This window comes from Canis lupus, chromosome X (genome assembly GCF_011100685.1).
Source record: "Canis lupus familiaris isolate Mischka breed German Shepherd chromosome X, alternate assembly UU_Cfam_GSD_1.0, whole genome shotgun sequence".
NCBI lineage: Eukaryota > Metazoa > Chordata > Mammalia > Carnivora > Canidae > Canis > Canis lupus.
The window spans coordinates 81759547-81782032 of record NC_049260.1 but is presented as its reverse complement, the minus strand read 5'-3'; the positions used below and the strand labels follow the sequence as shown (position 1 = coordinate 81782032).

Below are 22486 nucleotides of genomic sequence, written 5' to 3'. Positions count from 1 at the left end.
TATGGCACTTTGCTGGAGTGTCACAGGGAACTGAATACAGACCCCCCTCCCCAGCCCCCCAGGCAGAGGGGCCAAAGTTGGGGACTGAGGGTCTTTTCTGAATGACCTTAAAACCTCAACCTAGGAACTGAATTACCCAAGGAGGCCCATGGTAGAGTCAAAATATTGGGACACAGCAAGCCCTGGCCAATTGATCTAATATTTTGAGAAATTGCAGGATCGGTAGGTTAGGGAACTGATGCTCTGTATCAGGGGCTCCCAGAGCAAAGGCTTGATGAGGTGAAAGAGGGCTGGCATGTCGGGAGCACAGACTTCAGAGCTCACCTCAGTCCTTTTGGAATCACTTTTTCAAAACACTGATTGTAAAGTTGATATCCCAATATTCAACATAAAGCACAACCGGAAGCAGATAAAAGCAGAACTAGGCTTTGAAGATAAAGGAGCACTCTGCACCAAGCTCCAGAAACATGTGGCTTTCTCCAGAAGCAAAAGAATGCCCTTATTTGATGAGGTAACAGAAAACTCACCTAACATTTTGGAATGCATTATAATTCATTCCTCAACTGTACACATTTATCTTCCCCGGTTTTTAACTAGAAGGCCTGAAATTAAATGCCACACGTGGCATTTACTCATCTACTGATAGAGGGAAATTTTGCATTTGGCGAAATTGGTTCCAAATGGATTAATTATAGAAACTATGCTCTTCCTCTAAGAAAGCACTGAATTTCTAGCCCCAAGGATGAGGACCAGAGATCCAGAAGGCCTTATATGCACTGTAACTCAGGTACAATGTGCAGAATCACGCCATACCTAGTTCTCGGTAAACCCAACATCTTAAGATCTTACAGTTGAATAGAACTGCTGCCAAGGTCTTCTCTCAATGCAGCCAACAGTTTGGAAACACAGAAGAGCTATCACTGGGCAGCAGGACACCCAGACCAAACCTTTAAGCAGGAAGACCAGTACAGATATGATGCAGACTTCACAATCACACACAGACACTTTATTAGTTTCCTCTACAAGAGACAGTAACATCAGTCTTTTTAACAGAAATCTCGGGTCATTGGAGAGGCCAAATAGATGGCAGAAAGATGAAATATTTAAATTAATCAAAAGGCACTACAACCCCACCTAAAACCTATGACCACAGCGGTAGTGGGCTAAGGAAGATTATGCTATGGCAAAAAATAATCTCGTGTCAATGTGAGAGATTATGGAGCAGGAAGCTGAGTTTGCTTTCCAGAAGACTGTGGTATGAGGAACATTTGTGCCCCAGAGGACATCTGACCAGGGGAAGGGCAAGACGGCTGAAGGTCAAGCCAAATGGAAAGAACAGGTACAAAGGAAAATCCAGGCAACACAGTCCCCAAGCTGGAGGGGATGAAGGATCAGGCTTTTTCCTCTCAAGAAGCATTCACTGCCCTGTGTGCTGCCTACCCCCAGGCACGCCCCACCCCCACTCCAGAGATCTGCTCACACTGTAAGTTGCCCACTGGCTCCATATTTACAGGACTGAGCAGCCTGAGCTGGGGCTGCCTAGGGTTCTTGCGGTCACTTTGCAGGCTTTTGAGAACTTGTCACAGGTTGGGGGGAAAGGGAGAAAGGGGGTGGGGCTTTGTTGTCAGTAGTTCTGAACCAAGGAAACCCTGAAGTATTCACATGCAAAGTAGTCTGTGCTCTCCCCTCCCCAGGGGAACATTCAAACACCCCTATACAACACCTTCCAAAGCCTGAAATCTTGCTGTGGGCTCAGTGGTAGTTAAAGCCTCAAGCCTCACAGCATCAAGCCAGAATGAGACAAGGTAGGTGCAGGCGGGGAAATCTCAGCAGTTAATCTCAATCTTTCTCTAAATTTAGGAGAAATACTAATATACCCTGATGAGGGGTGTAGAAAGCTTCACCAGAGCAAGCCGGGCCTTCTGCTGAATCTGTCCTCAAATACCAAGGGGGAAAACAAAGGGGTGGGGTTCACTTTATTTGTAAAAAGCCTCAGCAGTTACTCTATTATAAAGGGACGTGGCTGAACAGGTAGGAAACTGATTCCCCATTGTGAGTTCTCCTGATGGCTTCTGCCAGGATCATGGAGATATCGATCACCTATAAGAGCCAAGAAGGGCATTAGGTTAGCAGCACACAGACAGATGATGGACCCATTGCAGACACTGATGAGCAGCTCAACGAGGGGCCTTCCCCTTAAAACTGCTGCCCTGGGGCTGCACCCCCTCGTGAGTCGTGCACCCAGCTATAGTCTGCAGATTATTTTTAACATGACCACTTAAAAAATGATCCAAGTGCTAAGGGAGGGAAACTTTTGACTCAGACTCACCAAGATAGCGGTGAGCTGACACATATGCATTCTCAGCAGTGAAATAAAAAGAATACTTAAGATGGGGATAAAAAATCCTTAAAAAATGTTCCGATTCCACATATTAATCTCAGAAAGCTAAGGGATTACCGAACACATTTTTAATTAAGTGATGCCTTGTCCTTTTAGTGCAATAACACCTTGAACTTTAGTGTCTAATTACTTGGGGGAATTAAAGGAGTGGTCCCAGGACCTCTTGGTTTTGTCAGTCCCAGATGGAGCAGAGGAATATGGATTTTAACAGGAACCCTAGGTAATTAACTTCAGCTGTTTCTAGAGCATGTGACATTCTAAGGCGTGTACCACCACTTTAAAGGTTTCCCTGTGTCTACAGGGGCCAACAGTTAAGAGTGACACACACTGTAAAGCATGGACTTGCAAATTTGAGTGTGTGGCACAATCACTGAGAGAGTCTGCTGAAATGTCGAGTCCTAATGCTCTGTCCTCCAGAGATTCGCCTAGCAATCTGAATTTTTACATGTGATATGTATTTTTTTAATTCTTGGGTCACAGTTCCTGATGATGGACCCTTAAGAGCAAAGGAGGAAATCTTCAGCATCCAGACACCTAATTCGACATAGACAACCACCTCCTTAAATACGTAGCAGAGTCCTATTTTGCAAGAATCTCATCCTTACCTGTATTTTGGAGCAATGCTTCATCTTATCCTCCTGAGGTATGGTATTGGTGACTACGACTGCTTCAAAGCATGCGTTGTTAATGCGAGAGATGGCCGGGCCAGAAAAGATTCCATGAGTCAAGATAGCATAAACTCTGGTGGCTCCAGCTGAGAGAAGTCTAGAGAAAAAAGCAGAGTTGCTCTGCATTATTCTCACTTATCACTAGAGGACCTGAGTTAGCGGGGAGGAGTACATTAGTCAGCCTGAGTGCCTTAAAAACAAGAGCTTTATCTTTCACTTCTGGAGGCTGGGAACCCAGAGATCAAGGTGGTGACAAGGTAGCTATCATCTTGAGGCCTCTTCTCTTGGCTTGTTGGCAGCTGCCATCGCACTGTGTGCTCACATGACTTCTGTATGTACATATGTGGGGGGACCGGGCTCTTAGGTATCTCTTCTTACAAGGGCAGTATTCCCACGATGAGGGTCCCCACCTCATGATCTCATCTAACCCTAGTTACCTCCCCACAAAGGCTCCATCTCCAAATATCATACTGGAGGGTTAGGACTTCAATGTATGAACTTTAGGGGAAGACACAATTTAGTTCACAGCAAAGAGAAATGGGACTGAGAACTTACCTAAGTTCGATTAGCGTTGTAAAAGACTGGCAAAGACTACTATGCTCAACAAAATCCATCACCTTCCACCCCGCCTCCCCAGGCACACAGGTGGACTACATTTCCCAGCCTCTCTTGCAAAGTTAGGAGTGGCCATGTGACTTAATTCTAGCTCTCAGAATGTGGGCAGATGTAATGTATACCACTGGCTGGGCTTAGAAGAATCTTCCATGGGTGATTCCCCATGGCTTTTTTTCCTTTCTGGCTGGCCAAACTAGAAATGTCTTCCAAGGTAATACTGGAAGCTTTATGTTAAAGATGCACCACCACCACAAAACCAAAAGAGGGATACCTAAGTCATGAATAAGAAACTATCATGTTAATCAACTGACATTCAGGGAGTTGATCTATTATAGCAATTCGCATTACCTTAATCATACAAGGATGAGATGAATTTTATAAATGTATACTCCAGGATCCCAGTCAGGAATCGCTCAGCACATAAATATTTTCTTAGCCTCTATTATCTGCCAGGCCCCGTGCATGGCACAGACACCCTGAGGTTAAGGAAAAATGATAAGAAACAAGGCTCTCCACAGTGGTGTGGATTATAAGCAATAGGGAGCCAGTTAAGGTTTTCAAGGAGAGGAGTGATGGGCTCTAGCCTTAGTTTTGGACAGATAAGCAAGTGGGGAGGCAATGAGAGAGAGATGGACTAGGGAGGTAAGAGATTGGTGACTAGCAGCAGAGAGAACAGAGTGAAGGAAGTTTAGAACTGTGCAGGCAAGGGATGAGAAATAATATGAACAAAGGTGGTAGCAGCTAAAATGGACAGTCAAGAGGTAAGGCCAGGGTTTCTGGCTTAGGTGAAATATAAATAGAAGAATACGGTGGACCCTGCAACAACACAGGGGGTTAGAGGCACTTACCACCCCCCCCACACAGCTGAAAAATCTGAGCATAACTTTTGACTCCCCCAAAACTTAACTACTGATAGCCTCCTGTTGGCCAGAAGCCTTACTGATAACATAAATGGTCCATGGACATATACTTTGTGTGTTATAGTATATGCTGTATTTTATAATACAGTAAGCTAGAAAAAAGATACTGCTATTAAGAAAACCATAAGGAAGAGAAAATATACTTACAGTTCCTCACTAGATTAATAAAAAAAAATGCATGTAAGTGGACTCACACAATTCAAATCTGCATTAAGGGCCAACTCCTATCTTTTCAGGCCCATAAATTTCTACTTTGTTTTTTTTAAGATTTTATTTATTTATTTGAGGGTGTTTGAGAGAGAACACGAGCAGGGAGAGGGGTAAAGGGAGAAGCAGACTCTCTGCTGAGCAGGGAGCTCAATGTAGGACTCGATCCCAGGACCCTGGGATCATGATCTGAGCCAAGCCAGACACTTAAATGACTGAGCCACCCAGGTGCCTACTTTAATTTGTTTTTAAAAACTATCAGGGTACTTGGGTGGCTCAGTGGTTGAGCGTCTGCCTTTGGATCAGGTTGTGATCCCGGGGTCCTGGGATCAAGTCCTACATCAGGCTCCTTGAAAGGAGCCTGCTTCTCCCTCTGCCTATGTCTCTGCCTCTCTCTCTCTGTGTCTCTCACAAATAAATAAATAAAATCTTTATACAGTTTAGCACAATAAAACTAAGGAAATCTGGGGGGTCAAAGTAAAATATTCATCAATTTATGCATACTGCAATTCAAGCCTACGGTACTAACTCCCAAAGGTAGTTACCATCCCCCTCGGTTCACTTCTGAGGAGCAATCAGCAGGCTTAGGGAATGGAGAAAGTGGCTAGTTTTTCCCTTCTAACCACTCACCCCACCTTCCCACACTCACTTGTCGGCCGCATGGCAGATTGTGCCACAGGTATCAGCCATGTCATCCACCAGGATGGCCACTCGATCCTTCACGTCTCCCACCAGCACCATGCGGTCTACTTCGTTGGCCTTCTTCCGTTCTTTGTGAATCAGAGCAAAGTCCACGTTCAACCGGTCTGCGATGGAGGTCACTCTGCAAAACAGGGTGGTCGCAGTTACATCTGTGCCCATGGCTGTGGGGCTCCTAAAGACGAAAGCCTGGGACTAAACAATGGGCTCCTTTTCCAGGGGAGTATACTCCTTGAAACCAAACTGTTCCCAGGGCTGGAAGAAAACAGCTCTAATTGATTGACTTCTCAAAGGCCAACGGCACCAAGTGGGTTTTATAGATGAATGCCTCCATATCCTGAGAGCAGTTTATAAGCATATTAGTCAGACATGGATTATAATTAATTCTGGTTTACAGTGAGGGGAGAGCCAGATGCCTCACCAGTCCCAGAAGCAGGATGATGCTCAGGCACGTTCATTTAATAGATTGGCAGCAGAAGGGGAAAGAGAAAAAGCTTTATTAACGAAGGCTGGGAGTGTACAGATTGTCCCAATTTGGCATGCAGATGTTGTGAGAGGAGCCAGCCTGGTCCAGTGCCTATGCTCTCACCATACTCCCCTCAGTGATCCACCAACTGTTATTGTCAACTGTACCTGGACACCAAGCCTGGAAGTTTCTTTTAGGAGTGCTACAAAGAAAGTTATACTAATTAGCTGAGAAAACTGGACATCATGCTATACAGCCCTAAGTCATCTCCAAATCAAAGCATCAGTCTTATTTTTCTATTACAAAACAATATGAACCAAACTAGAAGGTGAGACAGACGATGGAGCTCTGATGACAAAGTACCATATAATTCACTCAAACAGAAATTGACTAGGTGTGAATGACAGCGTGCTGCCCCAGTGACATGTAGGCCCATGCTTCACTGTGCCATCCTCACCATGAGTGAAGCCTATGTTCTGGGTTTTTTCTTTTTTAAGGATTATTTATTTGAGAGAGGGTACACACACATGAGTAGGGGCAGGGGCAAAGGGAGAAGGAGAAGCAGACATCCCTGCTGAGCAGGGAGCACATTGAGGGGCTCAATCCTCCTCCATTCAAGGACCCTGAGATCATGACTTGAGCTGGAGGCAGGTGCTTAACCGACTGAGCCACCCAGGCACCCCTGGGTCTTGCTTTTTAATGCAGCACTGACCCAACCAGAGCATTATGTCTGGTTTCTGCTGCGACTATGGTCACATAATGGAGTCTGTGCTGGGTAGAGGAGAACCCATGACCATGTCATAGAAAACATAAGATCTGAACCACAACCTGGACAGCATATGTACCCTGACCTAAATGAACCACACCCTGTGCTCTCCATTACTACTGTGAGGGCAGTGGGCATCAAGAATAACCAATCTGCTTGGAACATTTAGTTATCCAAGACAAATGCATAATCAAATGAGCTCAAGCATCCCAGATCATCCAGACTCAATGGCCAACAACCTTAATACAGACAAAGCAGGTCTGGGCCAAGTTACTCCCTATGCTCCTGTGAGGAGAACTCTGTGCATGTCACCATCACACAGGATCTCCACCTATGCCAAAAACCCTGCCAAGATGCAAGTGATAGCAAGTGATAGCCACTCACTCTGAAAATACTCCACCACGACAAGAAAATTATTCACACAAAGACAAAATAGTATGGCAGCAATATGTTGTCTACTGAAGGCAGTTTTCCTGTACCCAACTTTGGGGAGGAAATCCTGCTGGATTATTTCAAACACGACTATTCCCCTAAGTCTTGTGGCAAGGTGGGAAAGTAATGCCCAACAAGTTGAGTCTGACCACTACCATTAGGGGGATGGTTTTTGGGCTCTGTTGCTTCACGGATGATGACTAGTGATTATGTGAGACTCACAAAAGCCCTGTCTAGCTGGATAATGAACTCCAAATTCTCAGCTTAAGAGTTCTGTTGAAGTTACTGAAATAATGAGGCTGCTGAGAAACAGTCACTGAAAATTTGAATGGCCTTTAGAAAGATCTGAATGAGCTTTTCCTAGTCATCTGTATTTTGTAGCTTCTTCATTCTATTTCTGCAACAAGAACGTATGTCATCCTTTTGAATGCATTACTAACAAGGGATACTCTAAGGAAATTGAGAGCTCTTAGTGTGCGCCACGTGAGCTGCAGAGCACTGACATTGGCCATCCTTGGCCATTAGCTTGTTTATAAAATGTTATGGTCTTGGTTTAAAATAAAGTCCCTCCACTTTATTTTCCTTCCCTGCTTAATATCTTAATGCCAGAATGAAGATGGTCTAACCAACGAGCATCATGAGTCTAAAAGCCTACTCATCCACTAATAGCAGCACATGGTTGGAAAGTGGGTCCCATTCATTAGAAATCCAAATTTCCCACCATTCCTGAGAGTTGTACAGTGTGGCTAGCTAGCTCTGTGGTGCCAGGCTACTCACAGGTTTCAGTCAAGCTCTATGATACTGTAACTATTTAAGCCCTCCACCCCACTTAGTGCTGTCCTGTCTTTCAGGCAGTGATGCAGGCCAGTAAGAGGGTTAATAAAACTACATCTGGCTCATGTCCCAGCCACACCCATTCTGAAGTACAGCAGACCCTTGAAAAACATGGGTTTGGACTGTGCAGGTCCACTTTATGAGCAGATTTTTCTTGAAGTACAGTACTGTAAATGTATCTTCTCAGTGACATTTTCTTTTCCCCAGCCTGCTTTCTTGTAATATGGTATGTAAAACACATAAAATACAGGATAGGTAACTGACTGTTTATGTTACTGGGAATACTTCCAGTTAAGAGTTGGCCCCCAGTAGTTAAAGTTTTGGGGTGGTCAAAAGTTAATGTGGATTTTTGACCACATAGGTGGCGGGGGTTGATACCCCTAACCCTCATGTTGTTCAAGGGTCAACCATACTTAAAATAACTGTCACTAGCTAGAAAAATATTACTTTCTGATGTAACTGTCTGAAAGATTTCCGTAGTACTTTGAGAATAATAAGCATTCTGGCCATACCTCTTAGCTCCACCAGCATCGGGTGAGACAATAGTACAGTTCCTCCACTCAGAGATGTTCTCCCTTATCCACTTCAGGACAGCTGGCTCTGCATACAAATTGTCCACTGGGATATCAAAAAAGCCCTGAAGAAAGAAGCTGAGTCACTTTTGCTTTGTTTTCTGCACTTCCATTTACAAATGACTGCTGATACAAAGAGGTTACTAACTTGCCCAAAGAATACCTTCCTGTTAGCATTCCAACAGATTAGAAGTCATGCCCAGTGTAGCAGACTAGAATGGGCTCCTCAGGCCTGGGCTGCACAAGAGGCCAGCCGACAGGGAAGCAGCCTGCCCTCAGCTAACCCATGGCTGTTCATAGGAACGTGAAAGTGAGCCCTTGGAAAGATCGGCCCATTCAGCCCATACCAGAACGGCCCAACATGCAGACTTGTGAGGTCATACTTACTGCCTTACGCCACCAAATGTTGGGCTGGCTTGTTAGCTAACCCAGTTAGAGATGCTTTGATACACAAGCTTAGTGGAATATATCTATTATAAATGGCCACACAGAGTAAAGAGAAATCAGGAGATCTGTGTTCCAATACTAGGTGCTATAAGATTAGTGGTGCTTCTCAACAGATCTGTTTCTCTTCTACAGAATGGGTAGAATCACCTACCCCATGTACCTCATTGGATTGCTGCAAGCCTCCAACAGTGATCTGAAAGTCCCTTTAAGCAGTACAAAATATAAGGTAGTATTCTGCTCCCTTTATTCTATGTTTATGCTAGAAAGTATGCTGATAGCTGTGGTTCTCAATTTGATGATGACCATTAACAGTTCCTATTTACTAAACACCCATCCTGGGCCATGCATTCTACCATCAATTTCATACTCACAGTTAACAATGCGGCATGTATTCAAAGAAGTTAAATAACTTGCCCAAGGTTATAAAGCTGCCAAGTGTCAGAGCCAGGATTCAACCTCAGTTTGAAACCAAAGCCTCTGCTCTTCTCAGAATTCCAGACTACCTCCCTTATCCAACTACCCCAAAGCAACTAGGACCAGGAACAATGCTTCAGGTAAGGATGCTTACAGTGATGTCAATGTCTAGTTACTTTGAGCTGTATTTGGGCATGTGTTTGCTTCTCTGCAGTCTCTAGCATTATCATTATTATTCCTCCCCCGTCCCTTTCTAATGTCAAATATTTAGCTTCCAGATACCTGAATCTGAGAAGCATGCAGGTCCATGGTGATAATATGATCCGCGCCTGCCACAGAGAGCATATTTGCCACAAGCTTGGCTGAGATTGGAGCCCGGCTCTAAATGGGGGGGAGGGAGAAAAGAACAACAAAACCAAAAAGCCATTTTGAGACACAATCCATTTGGTCAAGAAGCATTTCTTTATTGTGCACTTACTATGTTTAAGGTACTGCACTACAAGGAAATTCATACAAGGTGCCATGGCCATTGGCTTTACGAGTAAATCACAATCTAGCACAAATATTAAGTGCAATATCACTTTTTCAAATCAGGATGTTTTTCAAAAAAGAAAACTACCTTCCCACCTTTTGTTTTCTTAACTTAATGTAAACATTTTCAGCCTATCAAGTGTTCCAATGATCAATTATTTAAACTAGGTAGACTTAAAAAAAATCTTTTTCACAAGAATTTTAAAAATCTCTTTTAATACATACATACTCAAACCTGTATGACATGTAACAGGTCAAAATTTAAAGCTCTAGCACAGAATAGAAATTATAGTTTATTTTGTAAATTAGTACCACTCATCCACTCATCTGGAGGTCAACCTTCCAGCAACTTCAGCTTCCTTAAATAACAGGTAAATATGCTGGCTGCAATATAAAATAGCAAAGCCCATGCTCTTTATACTCTGTAGGAGCACTACAATCTCTCAGAATAAAAATATCTGGCCTTCTCCCAGACATTGTAAGGAAACTTTGGGCACTGATTATTATAATAGTCCTGGCAAAGTTTTATGTATATACCTTAACCTCTAATATACCAGATGAATGAGGTGAGATGTGTATGTGTATAATGAGACCAAGCATTCATGTAACCAACTTTAAGTTTTACAGAAGAGGTCATAGCTGAAACCCCAAGAGGGTCCCAGGAGATCTACCATAGCTTAAAAAATCTTTTCCACAGTAGCTGGTGTTTAGTCCTACTGTCACAATTAAAAAGTCATAGTGAGCTAAATGAAAGTCACATACATATGACTGGAACAAATACAAACTACCAATGTGTTGGTTTATATAAACCAACCACATAGCGATTGTTTTTGAACACTGGGTAATACCTATGAGAATGCAATAAAAAAAATAATACCCTCTAAATATGCGTCTGAGGATTAAGGATTTGTGTGTGTGTTTGTGTGTGTGTGTGTGTGTGTGTGTGTGTGTGTGTGTGTGACTTTGGGCAAGTGCTTCTCCTGATTTTTTAAGTTTTTTTAAAAAGGAGATTCTGCGCTCACCTTATCCTTCTTATCCTGCCGGGCATAAGGGAAGCATGGGATGACTGCGGTAACCCGGCTGGCTGAAGCAATCTTGCAGGCATTAATCATGATCAAAAGCTCCATTAGATTGTCATTGATTTCGCCACAACCACTCTGAACAATGTAGACATCCTCTCCACGTACGCTTTCTCCAATCTCCACGCTACAACAAGAAAGGAAGGAAAGCAAAAAAACAAATAAGAGATTTTAAGGCACTATACTACACTTCTACAGACAGTGAGGTCTAGAAAGTATAGCTTCCCTACTACTATGCTGCTCATGGATTATAGCACAGTGGGGGTCATGTGGACACTGATCCCTTCAGACTTTGGGTGATCCCCTGGAGAAGCCCCAGTACCAGAAGCAGTTTTACTGCCTTAGTTCAAATATTACCTACTTTTTCTTTTTTAAAGATTTTATTCATTTATTCATGAGCAACACAGAGAGAGGCAGAGGCATAGGCAGACGGAGAACCAGGCTTTCTGCAGTGAGCCTGATGCAGGACTCGATCCCAGGACCCCGGGGATCATGCCCTGAGCCAAAGGTAGAAGCTCAACCACTGAGCCACCCAGGCATGTCAATATTATCTACTTTTACATGTGATATGGCATGAAGAAGATTGGCTAAAGTACTTACAAGTAATTGGACATAATTTCAGTGAGCTGCCTGTATCTCATTTCATATAGGAATAGAACATGTAAATGCAAATTTGATACAGAATCTGGGACTGTCAAAATCCACATATAACAAAAGCAGAAGGATCACGTAAGGAATGAATCACTACTGTTCTATAATGATGCCTTCTACGGAAGCCAGTATCACATCTACCATATCGGCACTTCACTCAATAAATAGTCAATGTTCATATGTCAGTCACTTCTAAGTGCCAGAGACACATGCAGAATAAAACAGATGTGGTCCTCCATTTTATGCTAACTATATTCTATCGAATTAGTAAGTCTTGTTTAAAAAAATATTCCACAGGAATTTAATTATGGAGTAGGGCTATACTTTACCATAAAATGAAAATTTTAATATCCATGCTTGGATCCTTACCAAGAATAACTTATGATTAAAAATCATAACCTCTGTGATACCTCAAAGCAACACCATTTCCCCAATTAATCCCATAGGTGAGGTGGGGGTATTTGTGGGTGTGTGTGTGTACAGTACATAGTGCGCATTCATCAGGAGTAGGTCAGAATAATTGGTAACTCCCACTGATCAAGAGAAAAAGTTGAACAAGAGGTAATTCCATTACCAGAAACAGCTGATACAGTTGTTAATTAACATTTATTCCTTTCCAATCCAAATAACAGTTAATTTTTAAAATAACGGGGTTCGTTTATATAGTAAAGCAAAAAAAATGAAGAGCAAATGGTAAAAATACAGAGGGGGGAATACTTTTCCAAGGCATTTTACGTTTTTACAAGGCCAGTATTCACGAGACACCTGAACCAGACAAAGGCAGCATGAGAAAACTACACAGAGGGAGAAATGGTGCAGGTGTGGTTACAACAGGAAGGAGCCTTGTGGTGACAAGATGGTTTTGTATCTTGACTGCATCAAGTTCCATATCCTGCCTCTTGCATTACACTCCAGTTTTACAAGAAAACTATAGTTTGGAAGAACTCTGGCTGGGAGCTTCGGGAAAAACTGGGAAATGCATACACAGGATTTCTCAGTATCGTTTCGTAAAATTCCAGGTGAATCTACAATTGTCTTGAGATTTGATTTTAAATGAACAGGGCGTTACTAGACTTTGTGTATACTTGGGTAAACTGTTACTGCAGCCCTCCATGAAAGTAGAGGTCATGAAAGCGCTGACTAGAAACAACAGCATTTCTGTATTAAGTCAAAGAGCCTAGTTCATTTATATTATGTTCTCAGAAACTATGTGATACGGTGAGGGAATGTGGAAAACTCTGGGTTGCTTTTGACTTGAGAAATAGCTCATCTCCAAATATTTTCTCCCTAGCTTACTATGCATCGGTCACACAGTCTTCCTCTTCTTTCCCTGAATCTGTCCCCCCTCATGTCATTGCCTTGCACTTCCCACTACCTGGAATGCTCTTCCTCTGATGAGCTCATTTATTTCTCAGGTCTTTAGTCAAAATGTCTCCTCAGACTATCTTAATTAAACAAATGACTTCCCTGAGGACCAAAAGATTAAAAGTGACTTTAAAAAAAAAAATCAGGGATCCCTGGGTGGCGCAGCGGTTTGGCGCCTGCCTTTGGCCCAGGGCGCGATCCTGGAGACCCGGGATCGAGTCCCACGTCGGGCTCCCGGTGCATGGAGCCTGCTTCTCCCTCTGCCTGTGTCTCTGCCTCTCTCTCTCTCTCTGTGACTATCATGAATAAATAAATAAAATCTTTAAAAAAAAAAAAAAAAAATCAGTGCACTTGGGTGGCTCAGTGGTGGAGTGTCTGCCTTCAGCTCAGGCCGTGATCCTAGGGTCCTGGAATCAAGTCCTATGTTGGGCTTCCTGCTCAGTGGGGAGTCTGCTTCTCTTGCTCCCATCCCTCTCCCCCTTCTGCTCCTGCTCTAGCTCACACACACACACTCTCGCTCTCAAATGAATAAATAAAAAAATCCTTAAAAATCCAATCAACTGCACTGTATGGGCCTCATTTGCATGCCAATTCAAGCAAACTGAAAAAAAAAAAAAACCAGCACATTTATGAGACAGGCAAATTTGAACACTGGCTGGATATTTTATATTGAGAGACTGCTGTTAATTTTTTTTTAGACAAGAAAATGGTACCATGGTTACTGAAATATATATGGATGATATGATATAATTTATCTAGGTTTGTCTCAAAATAATCATGGGTGTGTGTGGAAGGGGGAATTAATAGATGAAACAAGATTAACTGCTGAACTAGGTGGGTGATGGGTACACTGATAGTATAATGGTACTATTCTACTTTTGTTTGAAATGTTCCATAATAAAGTGACCCTCCCCAGTTACTATCCTCCCAACACTTCTCATAACTTGTTATCACCTTACTTTTTACCTACGTGTCTCTTCTCTTAGAATGCAAGCTCCCTGAGAGCATGGGCCAGGTCTGGCCTGCTCTCCTGTAGCCCCAGCTAGCTAGAGCTGCTGTGACACAAAGGGTGAAGGAATTAATACCTCCTCAGGATTAGGATGCCTCTTGAGATCCACTCAAGTCAGAATGGAAACCTGCAGGCGTGCTATTGACAAGACTGAAAAGACTGGCTTCTATCATTCACTGTGATCCACTTCTAACTCACTCTGAGTGAGTTACTCAGAGTAATTCACTTCGCACTGGAGGCGAGTGAGTCTAACATGTTTGTCTAAAAGATTTTGCTTAAATCCGCTCATACCCTTTTCACAGATACTCTGCTGGCAGAGATTTCGCTTTGGGTACAACTACAACCTGTTGGGCCCACCAGAATAGGATAGCTACGAAGAAATTTGTGGCAGGATCCTGGAATTGTGATATGAAGGCAGCCTAATGAACAATATGGCAATTTTGTGCATCCTGGTTTGGCGGAACAGACATGTATTAATCACCAAGATCAGCCTTAAAAAGGAACAGGACTCTGTTGGCAACGTCAACTATGCCGTTAACTATGCCGATGCTGAAACTGCTTTCTGAAGACATTCTTCAAAATTCAAATGGACAAGCCGGGCAGGGGGTGGGTGGGGGAAAGCTAGGGAGGGTTTTCTGGGAGGGTAACTTCCTTGCTTTCTGAAAAGTAGGTTCTAGAATGGCACTGCCCAATCTGGGAGTCACTGGACTTGTGTGGTTATCAAGCACTTGCAATGTGACTACCATTTCTGAGGAACTGAACTGAAATGTGCCGTAAGCATAAGATTCACAGTCTATTGTCAAGAAAGTTTTAAGTAAGAGGAAAAACGTATCTCCATTTTCACGTCGCTTGTGTTAAAACTATCATATTTTTGGAAATGCTGGGATAAATAAAATACATAAAACACAAGTGGACAAGGCTAAGTAACACCTCCTGGAGGAGACCGTGTTCTGCAAGTTGCTCATCGTGGAAGGCTAAAGTTAAGAGGTGGTGGTGTTTAAAGGGACTTCTCAGATCTCCTCTACTCACGTTGCCCACCCTTTGAGAAATTCAAGCTGTAAGGGCCCCTTCTATGTTTTACGGTGCACAGTTCCAGTGTTGACCAGGTACTTCAAATACCTGAGAGTGACTTCAAAACTTAGGAAAATTTTAACCCCTCCCAGAGGTATGGGGTGAGCCCCATACCTCATCACTTCCTTGATTAAGAGCTCCATTTCCCAGGGGCAGAACCAAAGTCAGGCACACTGACTTCCAATAAAGTCAACAGTATCCTCTACATCTGAGATGGGAGGCCTATGGCTCTGATTGCAGTCAAGAAAACAGAATATAATATCTGTGGTCCAGACATTCACTCAACCAGAACCAGGTTGTCTGATTAGGAGCTAGGGAACAGCAGTTTAACAACTGATCCAAGATGGCATTAAGAGAAGGGCTTATTCTCTATTTCAAAGCTTTCTTATTTTCAAGTAAGACCAGAAAACAACATCCTTAGACCATGATGGCTTATCTCTCTTTACAAATGCCTCAACTACCAGAGTCAATATAAAAAATACCCACAAGAGGCACCTGGGTGGTTAAGTTGGCTAAACCTGACTCTTGACTTCAGCTCCAGGGTCCTGGGATCAAGCCCCATGTTGGGTTCCACACTCATCAGGGAGCCTGCTTGGGATTCCCTCTCCCTCTGCCACCCGTCCCCCCTCTCACACCCCCTCCCTCCCTCTCTATCTCTCTGGAATAAATAAATAAATCTTTTAAAAAATACCCACAAAATTGCTTACATTGTTCCTTATGTTACTAGATATCATTATTTAAGGATCCCACTCATAAAATTCCTAGAATTTTGTGCCCGGAGGGATCTAAAGAATTTTATGAAAATAGAAACAGAAACTACATAATCCACTGCATATGCCTTTATCCCTTTGGCTGCCAGGATGCCAAGGGATACAGTTCAATTAACACTGAACTTCAGTAATCACTTTATGCCAAATTCTTGGCGCAATTATGATAGTCCTTTGTTCTAAAAGGTTTCTGATGCATCTATTAAATGAACCTTTGGTATGTGTGACTAGCATGAAACACACTTCAAATCCTTTCTTGAAAGCAGATAAGGTATTATAAAATTAAATTATGGGGTGCCTGGGTGGCTCAGTCAGTTAAGCATTTGCTTCAGCTCAGGTCTGTCTGGAATCGAGCCTCTCATCAGACTCCTGTTCAATACTGAGAGTCTGTTTCTCCCTTTCTCTCTCCCTCTGTCTATCCCCCTGCTCCTGTTTGCTCTCTCTCTCAAATAAATACATAAAATATATTTTTAAAATAAATATAAATAAATTATCACAGCCAACTGAACATCAGGGATCATTTGCTAAATACAATAATACTTTAGTAGAAATGGCTCTTAAAAATATTCTAATATCATAGGAAGTTTGAAAAATAATTTTTTACAAGAGCACCAGCTCAGCACCCAGCACAATCACTAGTAACATTTTTGTGTTATTTTATCACCTGATGATAAGTCAACCAGCAGTTCAGTCACTTCCCAAAGCAAAATTCAGGTGTAAATCTTACCCTCAAGCATAGAAAGTGTTATGATCAGGCATGTATCTAATAACTTGAAAATTTTATTTATTAAACTATACTCAAAATAAAGTGGTGCAGGGGCAGCTAGGTGACTTAGTTGAGTGTCCAACTCTTGGTTTCAGCTCAGGTCATGATCTCATGGGTTGTGAAACTGAGCTCCATATTCCTGCTCTATATTCAGTGGGGGGGGGTCTGCTTTAAGAAGTCTCTCCCTCTGCCCACCTCCCTACTCACACACTCCTGTGTGCCTGCTCTCACTCTCAAATCAATCAATCAGTCAAAATAAAGTGGTGCAAGTAAACTAGGACACTGCCTTGTTTTACTGTGCATAACTGTGATCTCACCAATGAAGATCAATCCTTCCCTCCAGTAGTGTTATAGTGTATGGACTTTCATAAAGCCCCAAAAGCCTGCAAACTATACTCAGCTTGGTTAATAAAAAGTTCAAGGAATCCTCAAAAAATCTGATTTTTTCTTATGGTTGCCTCTAAGTCAAAGAGATGATAAATTAGGCAGCGATTGGTGGTAGAATGGCTGTGCCTAAAACCTGTTTGCTCTTAATGTAATCTATCAGGTGGAAAAACCTGGTTTAGCAATTTAAAGAGTAATACTCCATGTTCTCTCCCTCTAGCTAATGGCGTGCTTTCCAAGTGGCTCTGGGCCAATCTTTCTCCCAATCTTCTAGCGAGGCCAGAATGGCTGTCTATCCAGTGAGAAAAGTAGCTTCTTCTTTACCTTTCTTCTTTAGCATCAGGCCTGAGTGCATCCATCTAGCATGGAAGGCTACACAAAAAGAAATAAAGTGAAATCTAGAAGGCAGGTAGCATTCTTAAGAAAATTTCAAGAATTTAGATAGAGGCATTGGCATGTGCAAAATGCAAGGGATTAACTAACCAGGGGATATGGTTCTTAGGAAAATCCTAGGCAACCAGTTAGTCTTTCCCCTCCTGGCCTATCCAGAGTAATGAAATAAAACAAAGGAACTTATCACTATTGATGAGAATCAAAAAATTAAAAACTTTAGTATATTCAAAAGTTTTATCGTATTTTTTTAAAGATTTTCATTTATTTGACAGAGAGCCAGAGAGCACAAGTGGGGGGGACGGTAGAGAGGGAGGGAGAAGCATACTTTCCACTGAGCAGGGAGCCAGACGCAGGACTCCATCCCAGGACCCTGGGATTATGACCTGAGCCTGAAGGCAGGTGCTTAATAGACTGAGCCACACAGGCATCCCTATTAAGAAGTCTTAAAAGTCAGATGAGATAATGTATCAGCAAAAATTTAAACAGTAATACCCAGAGTTGGGCAAATTATTTAACCTCTGAATATTAGTTCCTTCATCCATAAAATGAGGATAGTAACTTCTCAACAGTATTGGGGGGATTAGTGGATAAAGTAGTTAGCATAGGAACTAGCACATCTTAGGCACTCACTATACATTAATTAATTATTATTAGTATTGTTATTGCTGATGAGAGCAGAAACTGGGTCAAGTTTTTCTAGAGAGCAATTTACCAACATGTTACCAAATGCCTAAAAAATGGTGTAATGGTCCCCTTAACCTAGTGATTCCCCTTCTAGGGATTTGTCCTAAGGAAATCAGAAACGGACAAAGATTTATTATGTTCAAAGGTTTTCATATTAAAAAAAAAAGCATTAGTCAAAAATGGGAAATATCTACCAGCAGGGACTTACTTGGTTATCTACAATTATGGTAAAACCATAAGACTGTATGCAGCTATTTAAAACCATGTAAACTAAATATTAAGAAATTATTCAAAATATATTGCTAAGTGATGAAAGTTATCAACATTTTATATTTTAAAAAAGATTTTATTTATTTGAGAGTATCTGAAGCAGACTCCACAGAGCCTGACACAAGGCTTGATCACATAACCGTGAGATCATGACCTGAGCCAAAACCAAGAGTTGGACACTTAATTGATTGAGCCACCCAGGTGCCCCAAACATCTTACATTTTTAAAAAAGATTTTACTTATTTATTTGAGAGGAAGCAGGAATGGAGTTAAGGGCAGAGGGAGAGGATGCTGGAGAAGCAGACTCCCTGCTGAGGGGGAGCCCCATGTGGGGCTTGATCCCAGGACCTTGAGATCATGACCTGAGCTGAAGGCATGTGCTTAACCAACTGAGCCACCCAGGCGACCCAACAACTTACATTTTTTAAAATTTTTTATTTATTTATGATAGTCACACAGAGAGAGAGAGAGAGAGAGGCAGAGACACAGGCAGAGGGAGAAGCAGGCTCCATGCACCGGGAGCCCGACGTGGGATTTGATCCCGGGTCTTCAGGATAGCGCCCTGGGCCAAAGGCAGGCGCCAAACCGCTGCACCACCCAGGGATTCCAACATCTTACATTTTTGAAAAAGTATATAAACACAAACATCTGGAAGGTAATAAATTAAAACGTGAACAGCTGATCGTGGGTGGTAGGATTATTTGAGGTGTCTTTTTTCCCCTTGTCCTCTTATGTATTTTCCACATTTTTCTGCAATACCATCACCACCACCTTTTATCAACATTCACTGCATTTATTGTGCTGGGACATCATTCTAAAAACTTTACTCCTATCTCATTTCATCTTCACAATAATTCCATGGATAGATATTACTTTACAGATGAGATTACTGAGGCAAAGAAATGCAAAGATTTCAATGGTAGGTTCTCTGATTCCAGAGCATGAGCTTCTAATCCCTTTTATCTATCTCTGTCTCTGTGTGTGTGTGTGAGATACATCCACCTACAATATATATGTATGTATGTTTCCTAAATAACTGGACAGTAATGGATGATCTTGACTGGCAGAGAAAAGCCACGCTGCTCAAGAGAGCGCCAACCCCTGAGATTCTGCCAAATTGTACAGATAGCAAAACTATCTCATTTGAGGCTGGGCTCTGCAGTTCTACACCTGATGACCCAGAGTACCCACTGAGCTGCTCTGTCCATGTCCTTTAGGGCCCAAGAGTTACAGAGGGCAGCAGTTTCCATTTCTTCAGTGCAAAAGAGCCAAAGGTGAAGGCGGGGAAGATGGGGAGGGGGGAAGTTCCATAGGTAACATATTGCAGTATGTTCAATGAAGATTTCATTTCAGAACATGTAAGGAACCAAAAAGCTAATGATTAAGCCTGAAACAGGGAAACCAAACCAGTCAGCAATTTTCCACGTTGGGCTTAATCTTAACTAGCATTTCCAAGCATGCTATTATCTGGCTGTTTAAAAATGAAACCAGCCTGATCTCTGTCATAGATTGGGATTGCTGATGAATTCAGATCAGTCAGAACACTAAATTGTTCTCACCCTCCCCATCTCCCAATATACCTTCAGGTTCTAGGGTGTTGTATGAGGCACAGGGTGAAGGGTTAACAGAAAGAAAAATAAGGTCTTCGTGTTTTTCCTACAAGTGCAAAGAAAGGATTTAATACTACAGTCCTGGGTGGCTCAGTCAATTAACCATCTGCCTTCGGCTCAGGTCATGATATTGGGGTCCTGGGATGGAGCCCCTCATCAGGCTCCCTGTTCAGCAGTGGAGTCTGCTTCTCCCTTACCCTCCCTCCCTGCTTGTGCTCTCTCTCTCAAAAAAATAAATAAAATCTTTAAAAAATAATAGTAACCACAGTTCTCTAAAAGGGTCAAAAAACCTCCCTAAATGAACAACATTCTTGTTCCCTACCTACAATGCCACTTGCAAAGTCTGGTCCTGGATTGTCTTATTATTATTATTATGGCGTCATAACAGTGTGGTCACAGGTAAAGACAACTGCTTGGCCAGCCTCTTCTAAGCTATTGCCTGGTTACAGACCTTGTCAGCGTTGTACTATCATTTGTATCACAACCAGCGGCACAATAGTCAAGTACCCAGATGGGAGCTGTCCACTACAGATGAATGCTTTTATCAGCAGGTCTAGGAAGCATAGGGTAGTTACACTTCAGTAATAAGTTTAAATAGGGAAAAAAGAAGGAAACAAAGGCATCTAGGAAAATATATTGAAAGTAACGTTAACTAATTTAACTGGTCACTAGGTTTGGTGTAAACTTTCCCCTTAACAGATGACTGCCATCTGTGAGATTGTGGGCACTGTTCTGATTTGATCATCAGGGCAAGGAAACACGAAGTAGGCCTATCAGAACCAGAAAATTCTACATTCAGGTGGCAGGATCAGGTAAGGAAGTTTATCTTTAATATGGCCCCCAAGGTGCAGGAGGAAGTTGGAAGTGGGGGGAGGGAGCAAGTTTAATTAGCAAGGCAATGAAAAAAATTCTAGCTGCAATGCACTGCAATTCCGGTCTTTCACTCCGTTATCTTTCCACCATTATCTTAACACTCAGGGATTAAAAAAAAAAAAAAGCTGATTCCTAAATTCCCATGAGGGGTTAGAGAAGTGGACAAATTCAGGATAGACTTTGCTCCTGAAAAATAGGTCTCTGCATTTCGCTACACTGGGGAAGGTCAAGGATTCCAGAACTAAGGTTCCCTAAAATATTCTGGATGGCTCCAGCCGGCATGATGCTGGCAATCAGGATGCTGAGCTAATGCATCACTTTATCTGAGCAACTGCATTTAACTTCAGTATGGCTCCACTTCTAAAGATGTGATTCTGAAGATGTGAAAATCCAATCGCCTGCCAATGCGAGGGAAGTCCTCAGTAATAATTTTGGCGCCCTCAAGTACATAATGTCAGTTTTCCTCACTACGAAACCCAATCGACACCATTTCGAATTGAAAAGCTCCTTAGTCTCAAAGAGAAACACCAGGAGAGTTCAAGGGTTCAGTACGCTGTAAGGTTTTCCCAAGCAAGCTGGTCCAAGAGCTACAGTGAACCCAGTCCCGTCTGGATGGCTCAACAGTGAAGCGACAAAGCCACGTGTCCCCTTGGCTGAAGCTAAGCGTCTTTCCCTTTCCGTCGCTCTAGGCAGCCGCTATCCCCGCCTTGGGTCCTCCAGCTCTTGCCCTCAAACCCAGCAGCTTCGCCTCATGCTCCATTTTGACTCCACCCCACGGCACGGTGAGAATGAACGTGACCCTCCCGCGAGAGGTAAAATAACGGAAACAAGCCGCGGGGCACGCTAGCCAAAAAAGCTGCCCCTTCCCCCGCCCCAGTCCCGGTCCCTCAGAACTCACGCGGCGGCCCCATCCCCCTACCCCTGGTCGTCCAAGCACTGCCCCCGCCGCCCCGGCAGGTGAGGCCGGTCGGGGTCCCAACTTGGCCCTTACCAGGTCTCTTGATTGCTGAATTTCTTAGTCACCACCTTGCCTAGCTCCAGGCCCAGGCGGTCAGCAATTTTCTGGGATAAGTCCTGGTGGGAGCTGCCGCTGAAGATCTTAATATTCGGCATCTTGGGTGCCTACCCTAGGCACTCTCTGCTCAGCGATCACGGCTGCTGCTGAGACGGAACCTGAAGTCGGCCAAGAGACTCAGTGCTAACCGCTTCGCGTGGCTACTCCGCCATCTTACATTCCCGCCTGGCGTGCGGCTCTAAGTTACCCAGCGCCGGGAAGGCGGGGTCAGCGGGGAAGTCCACACCCCGCCGCCCTGATTAGCTAAGCGGGCGCGAGGGGCGGGTTCTCGATGTAGCTTGCCTGGCCTCCAGATGGCTTATGTATTGGCTGGAGGCCATGAAAGGGGCGAGGCTAAGCCGTAGCCCCTCCCTCCGTAGCTAGGCCACCGGAGAGCGCTGGCTGGTGAGCGCCAACGCGAACCGCGCTTCATAGTGGGTGGAGGGATGTTGGTGACGCGTGGTACCAGATCGTTCCCGCAAGCGGCAAATCGGACACGCTTTTTTTTTTTCTTTCACCACGAGAAAGTCAGTCTGGC

The 22486-nt window shown here is 43.2% G+C and overlaps 1 protein-coding gene across 1 annotated transcript; it reads right to left on the bottom strand.

Annotated features, from left to right (window-relative positions):
- Positions 1 to 984: 984 nt before the first annotated feature.
- PRPS1 (phosphoribosyl pyrophosphate synthetase 1) lies at positions 985 to 22174 on the bottom strand. The gene is made up of 7 exons (XM_038588013.1): positions 21886 to 22174; positions 10995 to 11178; positions 9724 to 9822; positions 8521 to 8645; positions 5461 to 5634; positions 3007 to 3166; positions 985 to 2100 (listed from the first exon to the last, which is right to left on the bottom strand). Exons 1-7 carry the CDS (start codon positions 22005 to 22007, stop codon positions 2008 to 2010), a joined length of 957 nt encoding a protein of 318 aa, XP_038443941.1. The 5' UTR covers positions 22008 to 22174; the 3' UTR covers positions 985 to 2007.
- Positions 22175 to 22486: the final 312 nt, after the last annotated feature.